Genomic DNA, 26,330 nt, shown 5'->3' with positions numbered 1-26,330 from the left:
TTGCTATCTCAGATAGCTTTACTAAAAATAACTAGGGTGACACCGTTGTTTTGTTGAGGGGCAATCTCTCGCAATTAGCATGAAAGCAATTCGTCTTCACAAGCAAACACGCCAACACCTGGTTTGCCTGTCAAACTGGATCCAGGGCGAATGCAGCGATAGAGCGAGTCGTGAGCACGTCTGGGAGGGGGCTTGGAGTACCAGCCGTTGGCGCGAAGCTCTTTCCATATAGCTCAGAAAAATGTGGCGCTGTCAATTCTTGGTTCCTGCCCTGCTTGTGTTGAAGTGTGGTCTCGCTTTGGAAGTGTTATTTTACGCTTAGAAGATGTAGCAAGCACGTCAGCTAGACTTCGCTTGCTCTTCCGCGCCATGGCGCACAAATCGGTACGAGGAAAGATTGAGCGGTTCGCTAAAAGTAATCGTTACGTCGTTGATGGTATTATATTACAGAGGATATTTCGACAAGGTTTGTACCATTTCAAATGTGTTTACTTAAATGCTATCATTTTTAACCAACTGCATACGTATATTCATATAATTAAATGCTTACATTGTTTAAGTCATTTACACGCTTCGCTTACATTCTAATGCTTACATTGTTTAAGTCATTTACACGCTTCACTTGCATTCTAATGCTTACATTGTTTAAGTCAATTACACGATTCGCTTGTTTGTCTTTGCCAAATCGTGTAAACGGTCGGTAGAGCGCTCACCTCGTCGTATTTCGTCGCGATGACATCTCCTCCAAGTCTGGGATAGTCAAACGCCAATGTCCTAGAAGCGGTGGGGTCGCACACGGTACCCTTCTCCAATATAGGTTGCCCTTGATAGTGCTCGTGCCGTAGTTGTTGTACATCATTTTGTTTTTCAAGCTGGTTCTCTCCAAAGCCGATGGATCTTGTGGGCGAGTGGGTCTGGTCAGCGCCAAAAGGCAGGGGAAGTCCCTGCCAGTAGTGACGAACGGCGGCGAGCTGTCCAAGGACCAAGTGCAATGCTGGAGAGGAGACTGGTGAGGGCCGGGAACGGGCAGTAGCAGCTGCCGCAGCCAGGTAACAAGCAAGCACGTTGAAGAAGCGCGCCTGCAGAAGATCGGTGGACGGATGTCGCGCTGGAGTAGCATACAGGAGACAAGTGAAACAGTACGGGTGAGACAAGAGGCGAGGCTTTGTAGCCGAGACGAGCTCACGGTGGGAGCTGAGAGCGAAGACAGTGGACAAGAAGAGGGTACAAGGGCTGGTTTGTAGAAGGATTCGAGGGACCGGTAGTGTAGGCGAAGGTAGTGGGTTAGGAGGGCTCTGCTGGGCGATCGCGTGGGATACCTCAGTTCGGAACTTGCGTAGTGGAGAGCAGGGTAACGAGCTAAGCAAAGAGGTTGCGACTGAGAAAGGTCGCCCGCTGCGCGTAAACGACACGTGGTCTTTGGCGGTTGGTGGGGCTGGTCAGGTGCTTGGCGACGGGATCGGCTGAAGGAAGCCGCCTCATATTGCAGCCGGCCAGGTTTGATCTGTCCGGCTTCTGGCCTGACGAGAGGGTCCGGGACCCGCATCCAGGCAACGCTGGGCGGTCGCGGGTAGCACCGGCTCGAGCACCTGAAGGCATCTGTGGCGGAGGCAAGTGGCAGCGCAGGGTAGGAACGTAGATTGAAGTGGCTAGTGTGCAGTCAGATGGCGTGTACGCTGAAGTGCCTGATCTATCAGTGTATTTGCGTGTAATATGCCTGCTGCCCGATGCAAGAGTGAGTAGAGTCATGGATGTGGCCAAGGGGGAGCCGACGTGGTGGTCATACAAGGGCTGCTTGTGCAAGTGTGCGAGGGAGGCGCATTGCGAGGCAAGTCTCTGTGGGCAAGGTCCCGAGGGCCGAGGAACCGACAAGTATGAGAGGATTCGTGATCGGAGTCGCTAATGATCTGTGTTATTATGCAGGATAGTAATTGAGGGGCATTATGACAACACCTATTACTTCGGAGGGCAGTACGAGGATGTCAGCGCGAGACGCAAGGGCGGCTAGACGCTCTCCAGTTGGAGCTGGAACGCCAACTGGCCAGGCCTCGACACCCAAGAGGACGAGAGCGACAGTGGAGACGGGAGACGGCGGCACTGGAGAAGTTGCTTTGGCAGAGGTAAGGCCAGCAACAGGTGACACGCCACTCGGTGCGGATAGCGCCGCAGGGCTTGGAGGAGAAGGGCTGATCGGATCGGCAACAGTGAGATTTGGAACGGAGTTCGAGTCGGTGGTAACCCTCCCGACAAGTGTGGTGCCAGGCACGACAAGCACAGCGACAGCCCCACCCACGATCCCAGCAGGACCAGCGGTACCGGTCGGGACGACGGAGGCAATGCAGGGGACGGCGGTCGTCGGAAGCAGTGCACAAGGTCGAACAACACCAGCAAATGAGGAAACGTTGCTGGAAGCAGCACCGGCCATAACGCCGTTCGGGGGTTTGGAGTTCGGGGTGCCTGGTGTAACGACCAGCGTGCACCAAGAGCAGTAATGGACGGACGAGAAGCAGCCGGTGGAGCGCAGTTGTCAGCAACGGCGGCGTGGGCGACGCCACCGTGGCTGAGTCCGATGTGGACAGCTGTTATGGGGCACTAGACACCAGCGCAGGCATCGGCGTACCCCGTGTACTCCGGTCAAGTGGCAGCGCCATGGGTGGCACCGGCAGCCCCAACAGTACCAGTTGCAGCAGCTCCGGTCGCAACGTCAGCGCCAGTAGCACCGGCAGCGACACATTCAAGTGACTGTCAAGAGGCTCAAGTGCACGGATTCAGTGGTGGTCACGGGATGGTAGTCACAGCAGCACCGGCAACGTCACCGACTCCAGCAGTGACATTGGGAGTTCGTCCAGTAGGTTTTGAGATAGGGGTCCAGGCGGCAGCGCCACCAGGATATTGGCTGGGATACGCGCCAGGGTATTCGCCAGGCTATCCACCGCCGTACTACCCGCTTCCAGCAGCGGTAACGACGCACCCGACACCAAGGAAGAAGCTGCGGATCGCGAAGTTCAAGGGGAGAGATGGCACAGTCACGGTGACGGCGTGGCTGAGTGCGCTTCTCAGTGAAGTGCGCAAACAAACGAGGAACATGGGCGTCAAGTGGACCGATCGGGAGCTCTACGACGAAGCCGTAACGTTACTTGAAGGCGAAGTCATGGAATGGTACAGCACGGTGTGTGGCGAGTTGTCCAGAGATGAACAGACCATTGACCACTTGGCCACGCAGATGCGTGAGCAGTAGATGATTGCAAGTACGGAGCCTGAGACGATCGCTCGGTCAACACCGGGAAGCAAGGGCGTGGGAGAGCTTGAGTGACTTCGCACAGAATTTGAGAAAGATCGTGGCGGAACGGAACATTGAAGAGAAGTGGCTTATCAATGCGTTTTTGAACGGCATCAACAACTAATCGAGCGCGACAAACGTGCTGGTGGCACTTGGAAGGGATTTAGCGCATTTGCGCGACGCTGTGCAAACAACAGTTGTGAACACTGGCGAGTTCGGAGTGGGTCAAATGGTCGGCTTGGAGGTAAGGGGTTGCTCAGCAAGGCGTGATGCCCCTCGGCGTGGTGCAGAACGACCAAGAGCAGTTCGCATTGACTGGAAACAGAGGTCGTATGGTGACCGGCGATAGGCCGTTCGGATGTACAGCAAGTGCGGCACCACGGTGCGATGTCGACGGGCAGTGGATATGAGACGGGAAATCGAAGGAAAGCTCGGAGTGGTGGGCAAACATCCCACCTGGGTTCAAGATAGTGCCTGAAGGAGCAGCTGGAGGCCACGGGGGCCAGACCACGCCACGCTTTGGAGGAGGACAGAACGCATAAAGCGTGTGAAGCGGCCTGGAGGCAGCGGCAATGACCGGCGGCCGAGGAAAGCCGTCAAGACGGAAGGTTAGTCCGTCAGGTCAGCGGTCAGAGCAGCAGGAGTCACCACGTCAAGGCTACCCAACCGCGAAGAGAGGATGGCCAAGCACCAGATGTGGTTGGCGACGAGAGGTCAATCGGGAACAGCGACAGGAGGTCGTCCAGCGTGCTTCTACTGTTAGCAGGAAGGCCATTTTGTTCGGGACTACAGTATCCAGAAGGCGGGCGAAGCGGATGAGACAGCATCCCAGCCATCCAGTGGACAAGAAGGCGGGGTGGGAAACGAGCAGCAGGCGTGAGGAGCTCGGCCTCGCAGTCTGCGAAATCTGGCCCGAGCAAGGATCGAGGAGACCCGACGCGGCAGAACATGAGTAAGGGGCGAAGGTTGAGAAGGACACCTGCAAGCTATGGACGCGTCGTGAAGAATGAGGGTGAACAGAGGAATGAAGTGGCGACGCGCCCAGCGCGTCGGGTAGTGCTGACGGCTGGGGATGGCGCCGACGAGATCAGTAAAGAGGCTGTTGCTGTTGCCGAGGGACAAGACGAGAAGGATGGCGGCCTCCAGCGGCAAGTGCGTTTCGTCGAGGGCGGTGACCGGGTGACAGCGGCGACAGGGGACGCTGAGCCTCGAAATGAGGAAGTGAAAACGTTGGAGGAATCACGGCAGGCTTCAGCACGGGCAGAGGCTGCAGCAGTAGTTGAACGGGCAGTAGTGGTGGTCCAGGACTAGAATCAGGGCATGGAGACGGGTGAAACGGCCTGTAGCTTCGGAGTGACGACAATGGTTGAAACTGGGGATGGCGTACGTGCAGCGCAAGTAGCGGATCTGGGCGACGAGGAAGTCAAGGTCGCCAGCAACGTCGTCCCACGACCAGGAAGAGATGACGGGAGGATGTTGTCGGCGCTCGGTAAGCAGACAATACCAGTGCCGGTGGTGGCGGAGAGGCCGTTGGGTTCAGATGGTGCCGTCGTTGACGGAGTCAAGCGTGTCAAGACACCGGCATTAGCGGAAGTGCCGGCGAGACTTGTCGATAAGCGGTCAAGTCAACTGCCAGGGGAAGTTTTGGCAACGGTGTTGGCGGAGATGCATCAAAGTGACAAGTGAGCGCGAGAGGAGTTGCTGGTCCAGTCAGCGCGCAAGGCGCAAAAAGAGAGAGACAAATCAGAGGCGGAGAGGCGAGCTCCGAAGGCCGCCAAGCGCCGAGAGCGCGCAAAGTTGCGGGAGCTGCGTCAAATCGTGAGAGAGTCGAGGCTTCAGCAAGCACTGGATCAAGTAGAGACAGTTGAAGGGGCTACGCCGCGACAGGGAGACGCAGACCCAGGTGGCCGATCATGGTTATCACAAGATGCACAGGTCGAAGCAGACGTTGTGATGCCTCAGCCCAGTGGCGAGTTTCGGGAGGCCCTAACGTGGAGTGAGCAAGCAGTGCAAGCTCGCCGCGAAATAGAGGCGAGGGTCGACACTCTCAAGGAAGGCTTTGTCAAGTTGGCGTTCGCTGACGCAGAACGCAGCGAACAGCTGGCGGCGGGAAATGTCATCGGGAGAGAAAAAGTTCGAGAAGGAGCCGAACCGCGAGAGCAACCGCCTACTCAAGTTCCGTCGTTCTTGCTGGTGCCGGCGTACGGGCATGTCGTTGAGATTGGCAGGCGATGAACGCGAAACCGAGCTGGGCGCTACGTGCTCCAGTATCAAGTCGACATTGGAACCAGGCCAGGAGGGCCCATGTCGCGACATTGAGTCACGGCGCTACAATTTGAGAAGCTCTTCGATGACGGGAAGGTCGAGGACGACCTTCCTGCCGGGGTGACGTGTGGGCGAGCATTATTTATGAAGCCACATGATGTATATCAAGCGTCACCAATCACATTTAAGGACGTTATGCGTGATATGGCGGATATGGTGTTGGCCCTTTTACTGAGGGCGTCTCTTCTTCGTTGTTAGACGTGTGCATAACTACTACTATTGAGTAAATAAGTGTTGAAATTGATAAGCAATCGCGGCGAATAGCGAGTATTAGTAGCTAAGTACTCACGTAGCTACTCCGCTTCTGTTCGTACAAAGAATCACCACTACTTGCCTTCTCGTCAGTCTTGCCATGAATCCCCACTAGCAAATTCCCCTTCCTCAGCAGTCTCCTCTCGAGCATCGTCATCATCAACAGCAATCGCGGCATCCGCTTCCTCCTCAGCTTCGTCGCCTTCATCGGCAGCTGCACTATCGTTGCCCGCCTGCTCTTCTCCATCGGTAGCTGGGGGCTCCCTCTCTTCGTCGGCGATGCCTTCGTCTTCACCTGCGGGGCCTCTCTCTTCGTCTACGGTATCGGCTTCGCCAACACTTGGCAGCTTCTTCCCAGGAGCTTCCATCTGGATAGAACGACCACAGCGAGGCTGCGGTCGCTCGCTCCCGTTTCGCCAAAGCTGGTGCCAGGGTGCAGAACAAGACAAGTTGTTATTTGGATAGTGGCCGCTACGCACACTATCCCACAAATACAACCTAACTGGTATCGAGCATGAGTCGAATGTTTACATGCTTGATATCACCCATGATGCACTTACCGCTAGGAGCCTTTACTACACTTCGGACAGTAAAGCGTGTTACATGACGTTTGGTGCTGACGGTTTTGCGGATAGTGCACACCTGGCACTGCCGCTGCCGCCGCTTCCGAATCCCGTTAACCTCAACCAACTCATTATCCATGTCGAGCCGGTGGCCTCCGGTAGCCGCGCCGTTTGGTTTTTGCGTTGGCGCAACGGGGGCAGGTGAGTAAGACTTTAAAAGCAGCAGCAATTTGCATTAGAACCTTTCTTTTCCTCGTAGAGGGCTTGCGGCTCCGCGGTGCTTCGGGTGGTGTGGTCGCTTTCTCGTTCTCAATGTCATCGTCCGGAGTGTCCTCTTCTCCGTCGACGTAGTCTTCATCTTCATCGTCCGCCTCCGACTCAGCTGCTGCAGCTTTCTCCACCAGTTCCTCAGCATCAAGGGCTGCCGCCGGTGCTAAACCTAACAGCCGTGACATCTTCGCTAGCATATTGTTTCAACCTCGTCGCCAAAATTGGCGTCACGGTCCCTGGTGCCTTCGATGTACTCGATGCTCGCGGACAAGATGCTCCCGCTCAGCACTTTATCTTCTTTCCAGACGCCGCAGAAACGCGTCTTCCTATCTTCTCGTTACACGGCAAGCGGCATTCTTCCTTCAGGTGGCAGATTCTTGAATGAGCTCTGTCACCCAGTAAAAATCATCGAGGGAAACGTGTGTACTGGCCCTAAACAGTTGTAGATACATCGAACTTTCTTTCTACAGTTGGAACACCAAGCCCTGTGCATCGCGGACCAATTTTGCTCAATCGACCTGTTTATGGACATTTCCACCCTCTCAGTACTAATTAATCCGAAATAATGTGTAGCTATCTTCTCTACTTAGTGAGCTCTATTCTTTTGGTCTGGATACGGATCAAAAGCCGAATCTACTGATTTATGTGTATACAAATTCCAATTGGGACTATTTGAAGTATGTTCTAGACCCAGTTCAATTCGGTAATCTACTACAACTAACCGAGTCTCCTGTCAGTCTGTCTGTCCGTAAGTCCGTTCTCTGTCTTCGGGCCTTAGCCCACCGTAGAGCATCGTCCTACCGCCCTGCATTAACGCATTAGTAACCTGCCCTATAGCATCCCACCATCTTCCGGACTGGCTTATTTTTGCGTGATTTCTATTCGTGCTGTGATTGGCCGGCTGATTTGCCTCAGCTTTCACATTTCCTTTTTTGAATTCCGCGCGCGGCGGAGCGAGGAAGCGCTCGGACGTCGGGCGCTACAGCAAGCCCCACAGGACGCGAGCGCCGCACAGGGACTAAGGTACGCTTAGCTACATAGTTTCCTAACTGTAATAGAAGTGTCGGTTTCGGGAGTTCCGCCTGTTGGGATAACTGGTACCTTCAGGGCAGTCGAGGTATTATAGTGTGGGATTAAGGGCGGCCTGGTGCCTACTCCGGTGGGGCCACGGGGGAGTTGCAGTGGGTTCCACGACACGGCCATGTAGTCGAGACTCCCCCGTTGGTGCACAGATGCCAGGCAGGCCGTCCCGAATCTGCAACATTGCTCACTTACCTGCACCTCGGGTTTAATTACCTTGGGGAATGGCATTTGGGTACTGCAGCTCTCCACTATACTGACCGTTACTTTCTCTAAAGTGGGTAGCAATACCCATTTTAAGATGATAAGAAAGACTGCAGCTGGCACCCGCCGCCGACGTAGGATTGCGCGTGCCCTTGCCGCAGCGACCGCTCTTGGGAGCCGCGACCCTGAGGTGCCCACGTCCGCCCGCCAGCGGCGTGGGAAATCTCATACCAATCCGGGGTAAATGGGGCAGATCTCGGCGAAGCCGGGTGACCTGCCTCATCTCCGGGCCAGTGGTCGTGTATGGGACCGGCGCTCTAGGTGGACGCACCTATTTGCGCTTCTGTGTCCGCGGCGGGGCGCGTGTATACGACCCAGGAAATGGCGACGGTGTTCTTAGACTTTATGTCTAACGCGCCATGTGACTCTGTTACGTGTGCGTAGGCAACAATGGGTCGAACGAAAAGGAAAAGGACGCGGGAGGAGATCGAGCAGGCCTTGCGAGACAACGAGCGCATCAACGCAACTCCCGCTGGCCCGGAGGAGCCTGCCGCTAAAAAGCGTCGCCAAGCGCGTCGAAGGTCTAAACGATACAACTTAAACAAGGAATTTCAAGCGCTTAACGTGACACCCACAGCCACTACTGTCACGGCGGGCGAGAGTCACGTTGCGGCCGAGAATACGTCTGTTGAGCCTCCACCAGCCCGCAGAGAACAGCATTCGGTCCCGGTGGCGGCATCTGTTGCTTCAACAGTCGTAGCGGCGTATATCAGCAATATCGAGCAAGCGCCTCGACCGACCCCGGCGGAGCTAGCGCGTAGGCGGCGCGCAGCAATGACAGAGTCTCAACGAGAACGCACTCGAGCACGTGACAGAGAGCGAGCCCGGGCTAGAAGGGCTAACATGACGGGATCCCAACGCGAGCGTCAACGGCGTAAGGACGCTGAACGCCAACAGGCACGTAGAGCTTTAGTTCCCGAGGCCGAACGAAGCTCAGAGCGCGAGCAACGCCGTTTAGGACAGGCCAATAGAAGAGCTAACCAAACCGAGACCGACCGTCTCCAACACGCACAACAACGACAGCTAGAAACGCCCGATGAACGTCAAGAACGGCAGGAACGTGACCGCCTTCGGCAGGAAGAACGTCGGGCTAATCTAACGCGAGAGGAAGCCGAAGCAGAGAGAGTAGCTCTTCGGGAGTATCAAGCCACGATTCGCGATGCTCAAGAGGAGGAGGAGAAAGAGGAGCGACGGCAACAAGAGCGTATACGGCGCAGCACGCTTCGCAGAGGCCATGCACTCGCGAACCAGGAGGATTTCAGAGTCTCCATGCTCAGTGGCGCCAATATCGTCGATGGGCGCCACAGACTGCCTCCGACTACGGTCTGTCCTCATTGCAACGCGTGGAAGTGGCCTGCAGAGTCCAAGAAAGGCTGTTGTTTAGAGGGGGCGGTGCAGCTACCTTCACTACCAGCTGCGCCTCCGCGATTGCATCAGTTGTACACGGACGCCGAGTTTCGTCGCCGCATCCGTGCCTATAACCAAGTGTTTGCCTTCACGTCGATTGGGGCTTCCTGTAGCAACCGGTACAACTTCAGGGACGTGAACCAAGACGAGAGCGTTGCGGGACAACGAGGCGTCTACACATATCGCATTCAAGGAGCCATGGGGCACTACCTGGGCTCTCTACTTCCGCGTATCGATACGTTCACAAACGAGCCCATGCCTCCCAAGTTTGCCCAGATCTACATCGTCGATCCAGACATGCAACAGCGAGCGGAGCGACGCCGAGGTATCTTCGCTGACCTCGATTCTGGAACGCTGCTGGAGATCGAGCAGATGATGGAGGAGTGCAACCCGTTCGCGCAACAATATCTCAACTTCGCGGAGAAGCTGCGCGCCGACCAGGCGGCGGGAAAGGAGGTGGTTGATATGGTGTTCCGGCTACATGAAAAGAGGTCGAACCCGCGAACCCACAACCTACCAACGGTCTCGGAAGTTGGGGCGACTCTTATCGAGGATGGCAACTTGGACAGCCCGCGCGACATCCTTCTGTGTGCAAAAGATCACTCTCTGTTGCGCCTTTTCGAGACACACTCCGTGTATGACCCGTTGCAGTACCCACTACTTCTTCCGCATGGAGAACTGGGTTGGGCCTACACAGACGTGTATGCGAACAACGTGGTGCGCAGAAAGAAGCGTGAAATGTCCCTCCGCGAGCACGTAGCCTACCGGTTATTCCAGAAAGTCGGTGACGAGTCGGTACTGCACCAAGGTGGGCGATTATTCCAGCAGTACTGCGTAGATCAACGAGCCAAGTGCGAGCAAGAGCAACTGCGTTGGGTAGCATCTCATCAAGCCGAACTACGGGCCGATCAGTACAGCGGGGTTCGAGACGCGCTTCTAAGTGAAAACACGGCGGTTCTGCGCGAGGGAGAAGCCCTTTTGACGGAGTACAACCGCGAAACTGGGGCGCTCCAGCACCCCGATGAACCGCAGCGTCGCTCGGGACACTTCCTGGACCAAATCGGCAAGCGCATCGTTTTGCCAGCTACGCATTCGGGGAGTCCGCGGGCCATGTACAAGTCTTACCAAGATTCCATGGCTATCGTGCGCGAGTACGGAAAACCGGACGTCTTCGTTACTATGACGTGCAACCCTACGTGGGACGAGATCCAGGAGAAGATACCGGAGCCAAACCAAAGCGCACAAGACCGCCCGGACATCGTAGCCCGCGTTTGGCAGCAGAAACTCGCGGCGATGCTGAAAGACTTGGATGAAGGCGTCCTGGGACGTGTGCTCGCGCGGATCTACGTGGTGGAGTTCCAGAAGCGGGGCCTCCCACACGCACACATTCTTATCATTCTCGCAGACGAAGACAAGCCGCGTACAAGACAAATCATCGACAAGTTGTGCTCGTCGGAGCTCCCGGACGCCGAGATCAACCCCCAGCTGTACGAGACCATCCTCACTTGCACGATGCATGGCCCATGTGGCGCGGCGAACCCCTCCAGCCCCTGCATGAAAGACGGAAAGTGTACGAAGGGATACCCGAAGCCGTTGGTAGAGGTTACCCAAGGAAACGTGAACGGGTTTCCTGTCTGCAGACGTCGCCGCCGGCCACCGGGAGTACTCAAGTTCAAGGGAAGGGAGTACGACAACGCCACCATTAACCAATGGGTGGTTCCATACAACCCCTACCTATCACAGAAGTACAACTGCCATATCAACGTGGAGGTTTGTACGGCCCTCACGGCGGTCAAATATCTGTACAAGTACGTCTACAAGGTGTCCGACAAGGCTGTAATAACTGTGGAAACGGTTGGCGGGGAGTCGAACGGTGCAAGGATGGAGCCCAACGAGATTCTTCGGTACCTGAACGCAAGGTATATATCTCCGATAGAGGCATGTATGCGGCTTCTCGACTTCTCCGTTCAAGGCAAGACGCACTCCATCGTACAGCTGACGATCTACCTGGAGAACGAGCAATTTGTGACCTTCCGTTCGAGCGACAACCCGGATCGAGTTCTCACGCGTGGTCGCCACTCGATGTTGACCCGCTTCTTCGAACTGTGCGCGAGCGAGGCCCCGGAGAACCAAGTTGCAAAGACCATGGTGTACCAAGACATTCCGAAGCTATTCCGCTGGGACGACAAGGCAAAGAAATGGGTTCGTCGCAAACAATACCAAGCGGCGCTTGGGCGGATGGTTCATGTGACCCCTCGGGACATGGAGAGGTTCTACATGCGTGTACTGCTGTGTCACCGCAAGGGCCCTCAGTCCTTTGCCAAGCTTCGGGCAGTGGATGGTGTTACGTATGCGTCGTACCGCCAGGCCGCACTTAAACTGGGCTACCTTGAAGACGACGCAGAATGGATTGCGTGTATGGAAGAAGCCGCAGCCTTCAAGATGCCGTACCAACTCCGCCAGCTCTTCGCGACTATCATTGTTTATTCTCAAGTTTCGGAGGTTCGCGTACTGTGGAACCGATTCTACGACGTTCTTTCTGAAGACTTCGCGTACACATACCGGGGCTTGGAAGGACAGGAGAAGGAAGACATGATCAGGTTCCACACACTCAAGGACCTTAACGACCTGCTCCAAATCAATGGCTACGTAGTGGCGGACTTTGACCTCCCTCAGCTGGATGAATACCCGCGGCTGGTGCTGGATTCGCTGCTGCGGAACAACCTCATTCGACGCGAACTGGAGGGGTACCAGCACTCTACCCTTCAAGCCATTGTGGACCAAGAAAGCCAGCTGAACGACGGCCAACGAGCTATTTACGACGAAATCATCCAGGCGGCCGAAGCGCCAGTTCAAGGCAACAAGCTCTTCTTTATTGACGGCCCGGGAGGTACAGGAAAGTCAACTCTGCTGCGGCATATCCTGGCGAAGGTGCGACTGTCCGGGAAGATCGCGATTGCTGTGGCTTCGAGTGGAATTGCTTCGCTGTTGCTCATGGGTGGGCGCACAGCGCATTCAACGTTCAAGATACCTCTCAAGCTGAACGACAAGTCGACGTGTGCGATTTATAAACAATCGCGCCTCAAGATGTTGATCGAGCGGGCCAGTTTGGTTATCTGGGACGAAGCTCCGATGACTCACAGGCACGCCTTCGAAGCGGTCGACAGGTCTTTGCGTGACATCATGGGTAACGACCAGGAGCCTTTTGGAGGAAAAGTATTTGTCCTTTCGGGTGACTTCCGCCAGATTTTGCCGGTGGTAGTGCGCGGCACACCAGCGGAGACCATCGACGCGTGTCTGAAGTCATCTACGCTATGGCGACACTTCAAGCAGCTGCATCTCACGGAAAACATGCGTGTACAATCGGCAAGTAACGACAGCACCGCCGCAGAGCTCGCAGCTTTCTCGGAGTTTCTCCTACAAGTCGGAGAGGGTAGGCACGAGGTCAACAGGTCACTGGGCAGGGACTTTGTGAAGATTCCGCGCGATATGCTGATCGACAACATCTACGAAGAAGGAGACGACATGGAAGACGAAGAAATCGCACCTGGAGCTGCTCCACGGGGTTTGAAGAACATTATCGATAAGATGTACGCCGCCATCAACGATCCCGAGGTTGCTACGGACGAGTACTTCGCCAACAGGACCATCTTGACGACTACCAACGCCGTGGTGCACCGCATCAACCAAGCTGTCTCTGAACGACTCTCCGGGGAGGCCCGCGAGTATCTATCGGTGGATTCCGTGGATGACGACAACGAAGGCAACTTCTTCGAGCCGGAGGTGTTACATTCGGTGACTATCAACGGTATTCCTCCACACAAGCTGACATTGAAGGAAGGCGCCCCAATTATGATGATGAGAAACCTGAACCCCGACTTGGGCCTCTGCAACGGAACGCGACTACGGGTTGTCCAGCTCAAGCCTCACGTTATTCATGCTACCATCATGACTGGCGAGCGCCTAGGCCAAAACGTTCTAATTCCAAGGATCGTCTTCGTCAGCGATGGGGACGCGCGCGAGTTCCCCTTCCGCTTGCGACGCAAGCAGTTTCCAGTTGTACCAGCTTTCGCCATGACCATCAACAAAGCCCAAGGCCAAACCGTCCAGAACCTAGGTTTGTATCTGGCGACACCCTGCTTCTCCCACGGACAGCTCTATGTGGCGCTGTCGCGGGTTACATCCAGGTCCAAGTTCAAGGCTTTGATCGAGTATCCGGAGCTGGAGGAAGACGACGGTGCATACACTGACAACATTGTGTACAGGCAGATATTCGAAGATGCTTAGGCGGAGTAGGCATTCAGCAGTACACACTTCATAATTACATAAATACATGTCTTTTTTGGAAGTGCGTTTCACATTAGCAATGCATCCCTTTGACGAAACCATCGCCCGCCGGAGCGAAGCGGAGGCGGGCATACCCATCCCCCAAAGACAAAGCCGTGCTTAAGCGAACCAACCAGCCCGCCGGAGCGAAGCGGAGGCGGGCGGTCCACACTACTGTGGCCAAACCCACACCCACCGCCGCGAAGCGGCGGCGCTCGGCTAGTCTACTACAACTAACAGAGTATCCGGTGTGTCTGTCTGTAAGTCCGTCCGTCCATTCTCTATCTTGGGGCCTTAGCCTGCCCTAGAGCATCGTCGGGGGAGCGCCCTTCCCGCCTAGCGACAGTGTATTAGTAACCTACCCTATGGCATCCCACCATCCTTTTGACTGGCTAATCTATGCCCGATATTACAAAAATAGCCTTGCGTTATATTTATAACGCCCTGTGATTGGCTGAAATTGCCTCCGCGCTAAATTTTACGTTTTTGAATTCGAATTTGGGCGCGGCGAAGCGACGCAGCGCGCGGACGTCGGGCGCCGCTGCGAGCCCCACCGTCCGCGAGCGCCGCACAGCGACGACGGTGCGCTGCGTGCGCGACATACCAACATCTACATGTGCGCGATAGCGCTATAAAGAAAAATAGAGGACGACCTTCTGGGCCTGAGCTAAATACATAATATATTATTACTGCTCTGTGATTAGCCAAAACCCTCTCTGTTAGAATATATTATTATTCGGAGTGCCACACACATTTCGCGATACAGTGCGCGAAATACAAGACGTGCGCTGGACAGGGATGACCCCGGACCTTCAAGCACGCCGAACCTTCAAGCACGCCGAACCTTCAAGCACGCCGAATCTTCAAGCATGCTGGACATTCAAACACCGAGCGCGATCGCGTAGTAGTGGAGCGAGCTGGAACAGCGAGCGTAACGGGTTGGGTCGAACGGTATGGCAAGTATTGAAGTGAGCTGGAAGAGGAAGCGGAATGGGTTGGGACGAACGGTGTGTCAAGTAGTGGAGCGAGCTGGCACAGCGAGCGTAACGGGTTGCAACGAACTATACACCCGCTCGAGGGATGCGGAGGGGGCTATGACAAATAGTGGAGCGAGCTGGAACAGCGAGCGTAACCGGCTCCGACTAACCACACACCCACCGCCGCGAAGCGGCGGCGATCGGCTAGTAGACCAATGAAATATATACTGTAATCGTGAAAACGTGATTTTGGCTCAAGAATGCTACTAACTTAGTATTATCTTGCCGTGTCGAACACGGCCTCAGTATTTTTGAGGAGGGTACATCCTGTTTTTGTAAGATTTGTAAAATTATACTTTTTTGATAGTAACTTTGAGGCTAAATTGAGGGTCGGATTTAGCAAATGGGATTCATAAATCCTAATAAGTCACTAAATCACAATCTAACCGGTTTTCACAATATTTAAAGATTTTTTTTTTTTCTAAAATGGTTTCTGGCGAGGGGCAATCTACTCATCCTCGTAGTCGTCTTCTTCATCTTCATTCATCATCTTTTTTTGATCCCGGATGATCCGACCAAGTGATGTCCACTGTAGTTGCTCTACAGGTTGCAGTTCTCCTCGCTTAGCAGGTGGTCGGGCGGCTATGCTGTCTTTTACGGTTTCCAGCATCTTCGCGGCGTCTTCTGCAGTTGGGCTATTCACCCACGAGCCGTTGGCCAAGACACGGGACTCGATTTCCAGCATCACAAAGCGCAGAGACGACAGCGTCCTCTTGGTCTTGGCATCCTCGAGCTCTGGCGCGATTAAGATGCGAAAAGGTGGGTATTTTGCGATCGGATCGCCGCACACCCAATATGCCCACATCGTAGCCAGCGTGCACACGGGGATTGTGAAGTCTTTCGGGAAATGGTGCATCATGTTGTTGTCCCACTTGAAGGCTCTCGCGTACTTGGCGCGTTTCGGAGGGACAACGTAGACCGTTTCGCCTCCGCCGCGCTTCAACGGAGAAATTCGCCGAACACCTTTTGTCAGCAGTCCACGACGTATGAGCAACCCGTGCACGTTGTTAGATAAATTACTTCTACACGCACCTGTCGCCGGTCTCGGTTGACTAGGGCTCACGCTAACCGACCGCTCACCAGCACCCACTACTTGTCCTGCATTCCGTGGCACCTCCTGCACTACAGTAGCCACTGGTGCAGCAGCAGTAGGGGGAGGAGGCAGTGGTTCTGGTATACCTCCATTCTCGCGTTCCAGTGTACTCGTCGGCACACACGCTGGTTGCATCGGCAGTGAATGAGTCACCGCATGTGTCCGAATCCGGAACGGAACAGCACCAGCTTCCGGTGAGCGGTCGCGGCCTGGAGATCGATCTAACGGCGGCGTGGAAGCTGTAACTGGTGCTGAAGTTGAAGTGGCCTCCTCGGAGTCCAAAGCAGCCTTCCCCATGTCGCTCGCAGCTGCAGCTGGAGCCTTAGTCGCCAGTAGGTCAAGGTAGAACTGTCTGGCACTGGACAGCTCCTGCCGCGCGTCCGAGGCGCAGCGGACGGCGTAGTCGAGCCCATAGCGCGTGTCCTGCAGCGTCTGCTGCAGCAGGCGGTAACGCGGCGCCGAGTCGCTCGCGTCGGCATGCTCCGCCTCCACCCAGGCGCGCACTGCCTCCACCGAGGTCCAGTACTGCTTCCTCCAGTAGGCCGCGTCAGCGTGGGCGCTCGCCAGGGCCTCGCGCGCGGCCTGCAGCTGCTCGGCCGCCTCCGCCGTCGCCGCTATGATGCGCGCCATGTGGGGCCGAGTTTGATGTGCCGCACACAGCTCGAAGACGATGCGAAACGCCGCGGGGTAGGTTTGAACGGGCCAATCAGAGCCGGTCGCAGTCCGTTTTGTCGTGGTGTGGAAATCGCGCGGGAGTTCGCACGCTCAGTCTCATTTTGGCGCCGTGTGGGGCAGGTGAAAAGTACCAGCCAGCGGGCAGACAGCGCTCGAGGCACGAGACGACACGCAGAGCACTCGGCCCTGGTCGGACTGACCACTTCTCCATCCATCCGGTCGTTTCGCGTCCCATCTCGGCGCTGCCTCCGCCCCACTCGCACACAACCGCACGCGATGGCCCCCGCCGACGTCCTGGTGGCCTCTCCAGTGAACGGCATGGTGGGGCTCGAGATGTGCTCGGCCACGCCGCCCGACAGCTGCAAGTCGCCGCACACGCGCTCGCCACGCCTGCTGCAGCGCGCCGGCATCCGCGCGCTCGAGCAGATCGCCGCAGACGAGACGCAGCCGCCCCAAGCAGAGGCTGAGGCGGAAGCTGCGGCGGACGAGGCCGCGGCCGGCGCTACGGCGTCCCCGACGCCCACCGCCGCCAAGCGCAAGCGCAACTCGCTGTCGCCCACCACCTCCGGTAAGCTCAGCCCCGGCATCGGCATGGCCGGCTTGTTGGCTGGCACTTGAGAGACATAGACGCTCAACGTGTGTGCTACTGATGACTGCAGCAGGGACGCTCGACTGCGAAGGCCCCGAGACCAGCCCGGACGAGCTCGAGGACTCCCAGCCGTCGCAGCCGCCGCCCGAGGGGGAGCAGGTGAAGCCGCCCACGCCCCCGATCAAGCGCTTCGTGGCCAAGAGCAGAGACCGCAAGCGCCGCAAAGTGGACGTGATCGAGTCGGCGCTCAAGCGCTTCCACGAGGAGGAGACCAAGACCCCGCGCTGCTCCGAGTTCACCACCATCTGCCACCCCAAGTACAGCGGCAGGAGTCGGAGACGAGAGGCGGCCAAGATGCGCGTCCAGGTGGGCGTGTCCCTCGCGCAGGGCGCGCGCCCGTACATGGAAGACCGCTACTCGGTGGTAGAGCGGCTACTTGAAAACGAGGAGGACGCAGAAACGTCGCCCTGCTTGCTGGCAGTGTACGATGGACACAACGGCGCGTATGCGTCTGAGTACGCGCGACGTCGGTTTAAGGACCTGCTCGGCGAAAGCGACGAGCTGGTGGAGATCAGCCGCCGCGCGCAGCACACGGAGCTGGCTGACGACGACGTGGAGAAAGTCCGCGAGCTGCTGGTCGACGCGTTTGCCACTGTGGACGACGAGATCCTGCAGCGCACCGTCATTTTGAACAAGCGCGACGGTTCGACGGTGTTGCTGGGACTTTTGGTGGGCGGTAAGCTTTTCGTTGCGAATCTAGGCGACTCGCGTGGTGTGCTGGCCCACGCAGATGAGAACAGCGAGGCAAGCGACGACGAAGGTGACGAAGTGGTGGCAAGTGCGGTGCGCCTATCGGTGGATCACAAACCAGATCTCAAGGAGGAGACTGAACGCGTGGAAGAGGCGGGAGGTAAGGTCATCTTCTCGGGATGCTGGCGCGTGGCGCATGACCAGATCCCGCTTCGTCTGGCCATTAGTAGATCTCTTGGTGACCACCCGCTCAAGACAAATCTGCCGGCATCCTGCTCAGCTCCACTGGTGTCGGTGGTCCCAGATGTTCGTGTAGTCAATGTGGAAGCAGCAGGTGAGTATCTCGTGTTTGCCAGCGATGGTCTCTGGGACCGTTTGAGTGACGACGATGCCGCCAAGATTGTTCGTTCCAAGGTGGCGGAATTCCACTGGGAGGAGGAGCCCACGAGCGCGGAGGATGTAACAAAAGAAGCGCTTCAGTTTGCCGCAAACGCGCTCGTGGAGGCGGCTCTGCTCAAGCGTAGCATGGACAACATCACGGCCATGGTCATTTCTTTCTCCGAGCTCCCGGAAGAAAAGGAAACTAACGCATAAGCACACCCAGAAAAAGCTGAAGCTTGAAAAGCAATCTTCGTCGGCCATACAGTTGGCTGGTCGAGATATAATAGAGAATCCGCCTCCATATTGTACGGTCGTGGTAGTAGTTTTCAGATTCCATTTCTCTAGCTTTTCCCTCTCTAAAACAAATTGTAGAACTAGTAAAACATTAATCATTCAAACGACAGCCGCCGCGGACCCTTTCATCTCAGCCTCTTCCGTTGGTGAGCAGTCGTTGACCGTGTGGTCTTCACGAATCGTGCCCGAGTGTTCATCTTCGCCCTCTGCCTCTTCGTCCTCGTGGTTATCCTTGCTCAAATTCCCATGCGCAGGCGAACTAAAGTCAAGCTCGTCAACAATTTCTTGCGGGTCTGTCGCCGGGATCAGGAAGAGGAAGAAGATGGGGACCACCTTCAGTACACTGCGGAAGATAATGGCTAGCCACAACATCTCGTACTGGTCCTTTGCAATACCCAACCACGCACAGACGAGTGCACCCCAAAACTCGCTAACGCTCCGAGAAAAGTTGGAGATAGACATCAGCAGCGCAAACAGAGTGCCCTCGATGCCCTTAGGACACAGCTTGGCGCAGAGCACCATAACCGGCATTGTCTTGAGGCGGCTAATGACATCGGCAATTACAGCGTCGCCCAGCACAAATGCCTTGTCAGGAATACCAACATCCAGGTTCGCTCGTGTCACCAACACGATATCCAACAGCGACACCACCGCCAAGCTGAGCTGCGCAATAAAGAAGATCCGGCGGAAAGACATGTCCTTGAAGAACGCGTTGTACAGCATCGTACCCACCATGAGAAAGATGAAGCCGAACGCGGAGACAGTTCCCAAAAACTCGGGCGTGAATTTCAGCACGTCCGTGGAGAAGTAGAAAAAGACTTGCGAATACCCGGGGCTAATCGCGCCCGACAGGAACACCCACAGCGCGCACATCCAAATGACAGGCGTGCAGATCGCACCCTTCAGCTGCCGCAGCTGTCTCTTGGCCGAAGACTTGAAGTGGCGCTTGCTCACCGTCGTCTTCGGCTCGTGCATGAACATGGAGAAGAGCAAAATCGTCAGCGGTCCCACAGACGCGAAGCAGAACACGCCCCGCACGCCCAAATTGTGCGTCGCCGGCCCCGACAAGAAGGAGCCGAGCACGCCGCCCACCGACATGGACACCCACGACACGGACTGCAGGTCGTTCGCGCCGTACTTGGGGTCCAGCCTCGACATCTCCACGACTCTGGCGTCGATCACCACGTCGATGACCGCCGTCGACAGGCTGTTGAGCATGAGCACGAGCACCGCCCCCAGCGGGGTCGTGACCAGGTCGGGCACGGCCAGCGTGAGCGTGGCGATGGCTCCCAGCGCGCTGCACAGGATCATGTAGGACTTGCGGTGGTAGCCGCACAGCGGCAGGCTGTCCGAGATGATGCCGTAGAGCGGCTTGACGCCCCAGGGCACCATCATGACCGTGAGCAGCGACTGCGACTCGGCCGGCTGCAGCTGCAGGTTGTCCTTGAAGAAGTAGTTGACCGCCAGCGCGCTGAAGCTGGTGAAGCCCTGCACGGCGTACACGGTGCTGACCAGCAGCAGGAAGGACGCGCCGAAGGTCTGCTTGAGGCGCCGCATCCAGTTGCGCAGCTGCTGAGCCCTGCCAAGCGCCGCGGCGCCCTCGCGCTCGCCCTCGCTCTCGTCGCTGGCGTCGCTGGCGCGCTCGTCGTTGGCCTCGCCGTTCTTGGCCACGAGGCGCGACGTCGCTCGCTCGTGCAGGTGGCTCTGCTCGAACAGCGGGGGCGACGGCGCCTTGGCCTTGGGCTTGGCCTTGGCGGGCTTCCTGCTGTCGGAAGAGCTGGCGGTGGACGCCGTGGACGGCGAGGACGGCGCCACGGCCAGCGCCACGTCGTCGTCTTCCCCGCCCGGCGCCACGTGCTGCTCCAGGTTCAGCCGCGGCAGGCGCTTGCGCGGCGACACCACAGCCTCGGTCGCCATCGCGGAAGAGCTGCTGGCGTCAGTTGACGAGTTCAGCTGGGAACTATTCCACCCACCCGCGGTCCAGCACACAAACTGAAGTCTGATTAAAACCAACCTCAAAATTGGGTTTAATCGATACGACAATAAAACCCGCTAATCAAGTGGGTGGAAGTGGAAAGCTTTGCCGCCCGTTGAATTCAAACGCGACCGCCGATGGTGCAGACGCTGGCGCTGCGCGCGGCGCAGGACGGCGTGATCTGGGCGCGCCGGCCGCTGGTGAGCAGCAAGGGGCTGCTCTCGCGCGTGCAGAACCTGCCGCTGAGCTCGCACGACAAGCGGCCGGCGCGCTTCCGCGCCGTGGCCTTCAATGCGTCGGGCGAGCTGCTGGCGGCCACGGACGAGCGCGGCCGCGTCTTCGTCTTCTTCGTGACGCTCAACCGCTACGCGCTGGTGCAGCACCTGGGCGTGCCCACCGTCAGCTGCTGCTTCAGCCCTGCGCGCCGGACGGAGCTGCTCGTGACGTGCGAGGACGAGAGCGTGCGCTGCATCGACGTGCAGGCGCTGACGCTCGTGAGCACGCTGCGGGGCCACCGCTTCCCGGCGCGCTGTGCGTCCTTCCAGCGCTCTGGCCGCCTGGCGCTCACGGCCTCGCAGGACGCCGTGATCCTCTGGGACACCAAGGACTGGTCCCGCTACCGCGTGCTGAACGCCGGGCCGGGCGTGGAGCAGGCGGCGTTCGTGGGGAAAGGGGACCTCGTGGCCGTGTGCTTCCAGGACGACACCATCATGATGTGGGAGCTCGAGTCGCTGGCGCTACGGTACCGCTTCTCGCTGCCCGAGCGAGAACAGTCGCCCGGACTGCAGAAGATCGCGGTCTCGGAGGACCAGCAGGTGCTCGTGGCCAGGTGAGGACGGAGGTTTGCTCGGTTTATTTATTTCGCTGTAGCTGTGAGCTGATAAGTGTGACTTTTGCTGCTGCAGTGGGCGCGCACCGTTCATTTACGTGTGGGGGTTTGAGTCGCAGACGATTATCCGGATCATCGAACTGCCGCCGCCGATCAAACAAGTTGCAAGCGTAAGTGGCGGGGGCGGCGTCCAAATGGGATTATGCACTTTGCTAATGCAATGCGTGTGGTTGTGCGAGTAGCACGCGTTCCTTCCTGGGCATAGCACGACGATCAGCATTTTAGGCGACGACGGAAGTATCTTCTTCCTAGACGTCGCCGCCAAGAACCCGCAGATCAAGCTGGAAATCAGCGACAGTGGGCGTACTATTTCCGCGTTTGATATCGAGTGCCATGCTCGCTATCTTGCAGCATCCACTAGGTAAACAATTCCTATTTTCTTCCGTCGTGGCTAATTCACTTACTGATGCCTGGTGTCTATGCGCGTATGTAGTGACGGGTATCTGCTGCTGTACGACATGGAAATCGCACGAGAAACCGCAGCTCGAGCTCAGGAGCGGCGGAGGAAAGAGGGGCTGGTAGAGCTAGGAGAACATGCTCGCGTCCGCACTCGATCTGGGTTGCAGAGCATGCTCTTTTCTGATGATGGGATTGACCCAACAGCGGGGCCGGATCCAGCGGAGTTTAGTCCAGCGGATCAGAGTCGCCCAGTGCCCTCGAAACTTATTGACAGTTTGTTCGGAGCGAAGCTGCCGAGACGGGCTGGCCGTGCTTTGAAGCAGACACAACAGGAGTCGACTACAGGCCAAGCTGAACCTTTTCGAATGCGACCTGCTAATGCTACGCGGTCCCGCGTTCGAACCTCGACGGGATCACTGAGTGTACCTACGAAAGAGATGCTAGACTGCCAGTCTCCAACGTTGCGGGATAAAGTTCGGAGTCGGCGCAAAAGCCCTCTGGCGCTTCCTCCTGGGCAATTGACAGCCCAAGAAATCGCGGTAAACCGCAAGCGCCTCGTTGGAAGTCTGAAATGCAATGGTATGTACCCCAAGAAGTACCGGGTACTTGTATGGCGATTCCTTCTTCGTCTACCCAAGAATGAAGAAGCCTTTCGGTCGTTGGTGGCAAAGGGTAAACACCCAGTGTTTGTTCGGCTGAAGGATCAGTATCCATTACAAGATAGCCGGCTCTTTCGTCGTCTCCACCGTATTCTCTCGGCAATTGTGTATTGGTGCCCAGCTTTCGGTGAAGTTAGCTACCTGCCTGCTGTCGTGTACCCGTTCGTCAAGATTTTCCGAGAAAATGACCTGGCGGCGTTCGAAGCAAGTGTTAGTGTCATGCTTCACTGGTGCGGTGATTTCCTCATAAGTCTTCCGTACCCACCCGTGTTTGCCATGAGCGCAATCGAGAAAGAATTGGCTCGGCGAGACGCTCAGCTCTACGACCACTTTACTCGATATCAAGTCACGTCCGAGGAGTTCGCTTGGAGTTTGCTGAAGACTATTTTCACGGAAGTGCTCAGTGAGGACGAGTGGATGTGCCTATGGGACCACCTCTTCTCTTACTCTGACACGCCACAGCTCCTCTTCGTGGCTGTGTTGGCGTATCTGTCCTACTTCCGTACAGCTCTTCTGGCTTCCTGTGACCGTTTCTCAATCGAGCAATTCTTTCACCAGCAGAACGCTATCGATATCCAAAAGTTCGTGCAATTAATGATGAATTTGCGCGAAAAGCTGGATCTGACCGAGTTTACGTCGATCGAGAACCCAGCAGCAGATGCTTCCACTCCGGGGCGTGGACCGTATTGGCCGCTATCAAGGGGGCAGTACCCCGCCTTCGCGCACTATCCACGTTTTGTTGTGGATTTCCAGATCAGCGTAAGTAGACCGAGTGCCTTTGTGCATGTAGGGTATGCTAAACTAATCAGGCTATGTGTTTGTTGGGTTTTCTAGGAACGCAATCGTATAGCTCTGGAGGAAGCAGAGCTGGTCCATAAACAAAAACTCCTCGATGATGTCGCAGAGAAGTCTGGTAAACTCAAGGCGGAGCACGAAAAATGGATGAAGGAGAAAAAAATGGTTCTTGAAGCCGAAGCACACCGGCGGAAAGAAGCTATCGCGGCAGAAAAGGAGAGAATACTTCACTTGAAAACTCTCGACTATGAGATCCGAAAGCGAAGGCTTCAATACCTTAGCAATATGGAGACGTCCGCTCGTGAGACCCTGGAAGAAGCATCTAAAATGCTGCAGATAGAGTATCAGCGGCTGGAAAGTACGCTCGCAATGCAGAAGGAGCGGATGGAATTTGAAATCTCATCGCGCAAGCAAGAGCAAGACTTGCAGCGTGTTGAATTTGAGATTCACGATCGTGTGCGCGGAATCCACAAGCAGGTCGAATGGGAAGAACAACTATCACGCCTTCGCACTGAGTTCGAGACTCGATTGAAGCAGTACGTAAGAGAATTTGCAACGGGAGACGAAGCGAGAAACGAGCGTCTACCAATGAACACCTTTCCGCAGGCGGGGCAACAGTCACCGCTGCAAACTTCTCCAGTACCCTCACAGATCCAGCATGAAGACGTACCCACGCCACAATCCGCCCAAGAATTATCGCGAGAACGCCATGGAATCCTCACACCGGAAGCTCCCCGTGGGTACTATCGTGCCCAAGAAGAAGCTGTGTCCACGCCCCCACCTGTTCGTCAGCATCTCGACGCTCATGATGAAGTTTCGTTTACGCCACCCGGATATTCCCTTGCTGAGGATGCTGCAATGTCCACACACCCTCGACGTGGCGAAGCCGCTGTCCGCGGGCACCCGTGCGAGGACCCCGATAGCGACAGCGACAGCGACGGCTACGTGACCTCGACAGCGATCAACGCGCTGCAGCGGCCTATTACTAAACTCAAAAAGGAGCAGTATGCCCGGCAATTCTCGCAAATGGGGTCTGAAGAACCGTCCTCTCCTCAACGTGCCCACGAACAGTTGCAAAATCAGGACGAAGCAGTGTCCACACCACGGGGTGCGATCGATTTCCACGAGGTTCATGATGACCAAACTTCCACTCCCCAATTTTCGCGAGAATACCCCTCAGCACGTGAAGATGGCGATTTCACGCCGAAATTTCAGCAGCGATCCTCGTACGAGCAGGAACCAGCGTCTACCCGTCATGGTACCATAAATCCTGACGCTCACGAGGCCCCTCAACGTGCTGTGGCCGCTGTCCGCGGGCACCCGTGCGAGGACCCCGATAGCGACAGCGACAGCGACGGCTACGTGACCTCGACAGCGATCAACGAGCTGCAACGGCCTATTACTGAACTCAAAAAGGAGCAGTGTTCCGCGAAGCGCGCTTGACACCATGATGACCAAACTTCCACTCAATTTCGCGAGAATAATAAATCCCGACGCTCACGAGGCCCTCGACGTGCCGTGGCCGCTGTCCGCGGGCACCGTGCGAGACCCTATTACTGAACTCAAAAGGAGCAGTATGCCCAACAATTCTTGCAAACGGGGGCTGAAGAATTGTCCTCTCCTCAACGTGCTCACGGAGAGTTGCGAGAGCAGGACGAAATAGCGTCCACACCACGAAGCGCGCTTGATTTCCACGAGGTTCATGATGACCAAACTTCCACTCCCCAATTTTCGCGAGAATACCCCTCAGCACGTGAAGATGGCGATTTCACGCCGAAATTTCAGCTGCGATCCTCGTACGAGCAGGAACCAGCGTCTACCCGTCATGGTACCATAAATCCCGACGCTCACGAGGCCCCTCGACGTGCCGTGGCCGCTGTCCGCGGGCACCCGTGCGAGGACCCCGATAGCGACAGCGACAGCGACGGCTACGTGACCTCGACAGCGATCAACGCGCTGCAGCGGCCTATTACTGAACTCAAAAAGGAGCAGTATGCCCAACAATTCTCGCAAATGGGGTCTGAAGAACCGTCCTCTCCTCAACGTGCTCACGGAGAGTTGCGAGAGCAGGACGAATCAGTGTCCACACCACGGGGTGCGCTCGATTTCCACGAGGTTCATGACGACGAAATGTCCACTCCCCAACCAGCACAAGGGCTCTCCGCGACGCACGAAGAAGACAATATCAGATCAAGGTTCTCGCGCGGGCAAGAACCGACGACTACTTCTCGTGGTGCCGTAGATCCTGACGCTCGCGAAGCCCCTCGACGTGCCGAAGCCGCTGTCCGTGGGCAGCCGATCGAGGATTCCGACAGCGACAGCGATGACTACTCGACCTCGACGATGCTGGACGCGCTGCAGCGGCCGATCGCCGAGCTGGAGAAGAAGCTCGGCATCCGCTTCGACGACTTCAGCGACGAGGAGAAGGAGGACGAGTACTCGTTCGACATCCGGCAGGACAGCGACGAGGAGGACGACGAGACCATCGAGGACGACCGCGCAAAGCTGTTGCTACGCGCCAAGCGGCTGCTGGAGCTCTCGAGTTTCGACAGCGACAGCGACGACGAGTTGTGAGCGCTGCGGTACTGCACCGCGATCCGGATGCCTGCCTCCGCGTGGACAATTGCGTCCTCTATCAGCTCACTGTCCGCTTGGGCTCCAATCTGCCAGCTGCCAGATGGCGACTGGAGATTTTGCTTCAACTGCGACCAGACGACGGGATCAGCAAAATTGACCGTGCCTATTTTTTTGAAATAGGTACACCCACTTTTTCGTTTTATGTCCGTATAGTCCGAGTCTAACTTCTTCATCTTCATCAATACAAGGTTCTGTAACTTACAGTGTAAGTGTCATACAGTACGTGCACTTGTTCGATGGTCTATTATAACGGGGCAGTACGTGGCAATTCATGCAAGTATTGGGATCGCAGGCTGTGCTCAGGTGTACATGCACCTGTTCAAGTGCCTATAGTATGGTATAATCTGCGTTACTTAGCAAGAGTTGACGGATTTGCATGAGGGAACTTGA

The 26,330-nt window shown here is 56.5% G+C and overlaps 6 protein-coding genes across 7 annotated transcripts; 3 read left to right on the top strand and 3 right to left on the bottom strand.

Moving 5' to 3' along the window:
- Positions 1-5,946: 5,946 nt before the first annotated feature.
- On the bottom strand, positions 5,947-6,225 carry IUM83_10366 (uncharacterized protein; the record flags this gene model as incomplete). The annotated part of the gene is made up of 1 exon (XM_067934863.1): positions 5,947-6,225. The coding sequence occupies one exon, from the start codon at positions 6,223-6,225 to the stop codon at positions 5,947-5,949; it is 279 nt and encodes a 92-aa protein (XP_067781487.1).
- A 9,027-nt stretch (positions 6,226-15,252) lies between these two features.
- IUM83_10365 (Shikimate O-hydroxycinnamoyltransferase) lies at positions 15,253-16,527 on the bottom strand (the record flags this gene model as incomplete). The annotated part of the gene is made up of 2 exons (XM_067934862.1): positions 15,253-15,767; positions 15,837-16,527. 2 exons carry the CDS (start codon positions 16,525-16,527, stop codon positions 15,253-15,255), a joined length of 1,206 nt encoding a protein of 401 aa, XP_067781491.1.
- Positions 16,528-16,848: 321 nt separating this feature from the next.
- IUM83_10364 (Protein phosphatase 2C) lies at positions 16,849-18,505 on the top strand (the record flags this gene model as incomplete). Of its 2 annotated transcripts, none has more annotated exons than XM_067934861.1 (2): positions 16,849-17,140; positions 17,235-18,505. In XM_067934861.1, 2 exons carry the CDS (start codon positions 16,849-16,851, stop codon positions 18,503-18,505), a joined length of 1,563 nt encoding a protein of 520 aa, XP_067781489.1. The 2 variants fall into 2 exon arrangements, with proteins under 2 accessions (XP_067781489.1, XP_067781490.1); XM_067934860.1 differs by having other exon boundaries at positions 17,232-18,505.
- Positions 18,506-18,685: 180 nt separating this feature from the next.
- Positions 18,686-20,503, bottom strand: IUM83_10363 (Folate-Biopterin transporter (FBT) family; the record flags this gene model as incomplete). The annotated part of the gene is made up of 1 exon (XM_067934859.1): positions 18,686-20,503. One exon carries the CDS (start codon positions 20,501-20,503, stop codon positions 18,686-18,688), a length of 1,818 nt encoding a protein of 605 aa, XP_067781493.1.
- On the top strand, positions 20,166-20,582 carry IUM83_10362 (uncharacterized protein; the record flags this gene model as incomplete). Its single annotated transcript, XM_067934858.1, has 1 exon — positions 20,166-20,582. The coding sequence occupies one exon, from the start codon at positions 20,166-20,168 to the stop codon at positions 20,580-20,582; it is 417 nt and encodes a 138-aa protein (XP_067781492.1).
- Positions 20,583-20,698: 116 nt separating this feature from the next.
- IUM83_10361 (tbc1 domain family member 31) lies at positions 20,699-25,877 on the top strand (the record flags this gene model as incomplete). The annotated part of the gene is made up of 7 exons (XM_067934857.1): positions 20,699-21,390; positions 21,467-21,560; positions 21,633-21,811; positions 21,884-21,901; positions 22,646-23,267; positions 23,343-23,421; positions 25,546-25,877. 7 exons carry the CDS (start codon positions 20,699-20,701, stop codon positions 25,875-25,877), a joined length of 2,016 nt encoding a protein of 671 aa, XP_067781359.1.
- Positions 25,878-26,330: the final 453 nt, after the last annotated feature.

This window comes from Phytophthora cinnamomi (assembly GCF_018691715.1).
Source record: "Phytophthora cinnamomi strain GKB4 chromosome Unknown Contig117, whole genome shotgun sequence".
Lineage (NCBI taxonomy): Eukaryota > Oomycota > Peronosporomycetes > Peronosporales > Peronosporaceae > Phytophthora > Phytophthora cinnamomi.
Note: the sequence above shows the minus strand (reverse complement) of the source record. Positions and strands in the feature narration are given on the sequence as shown.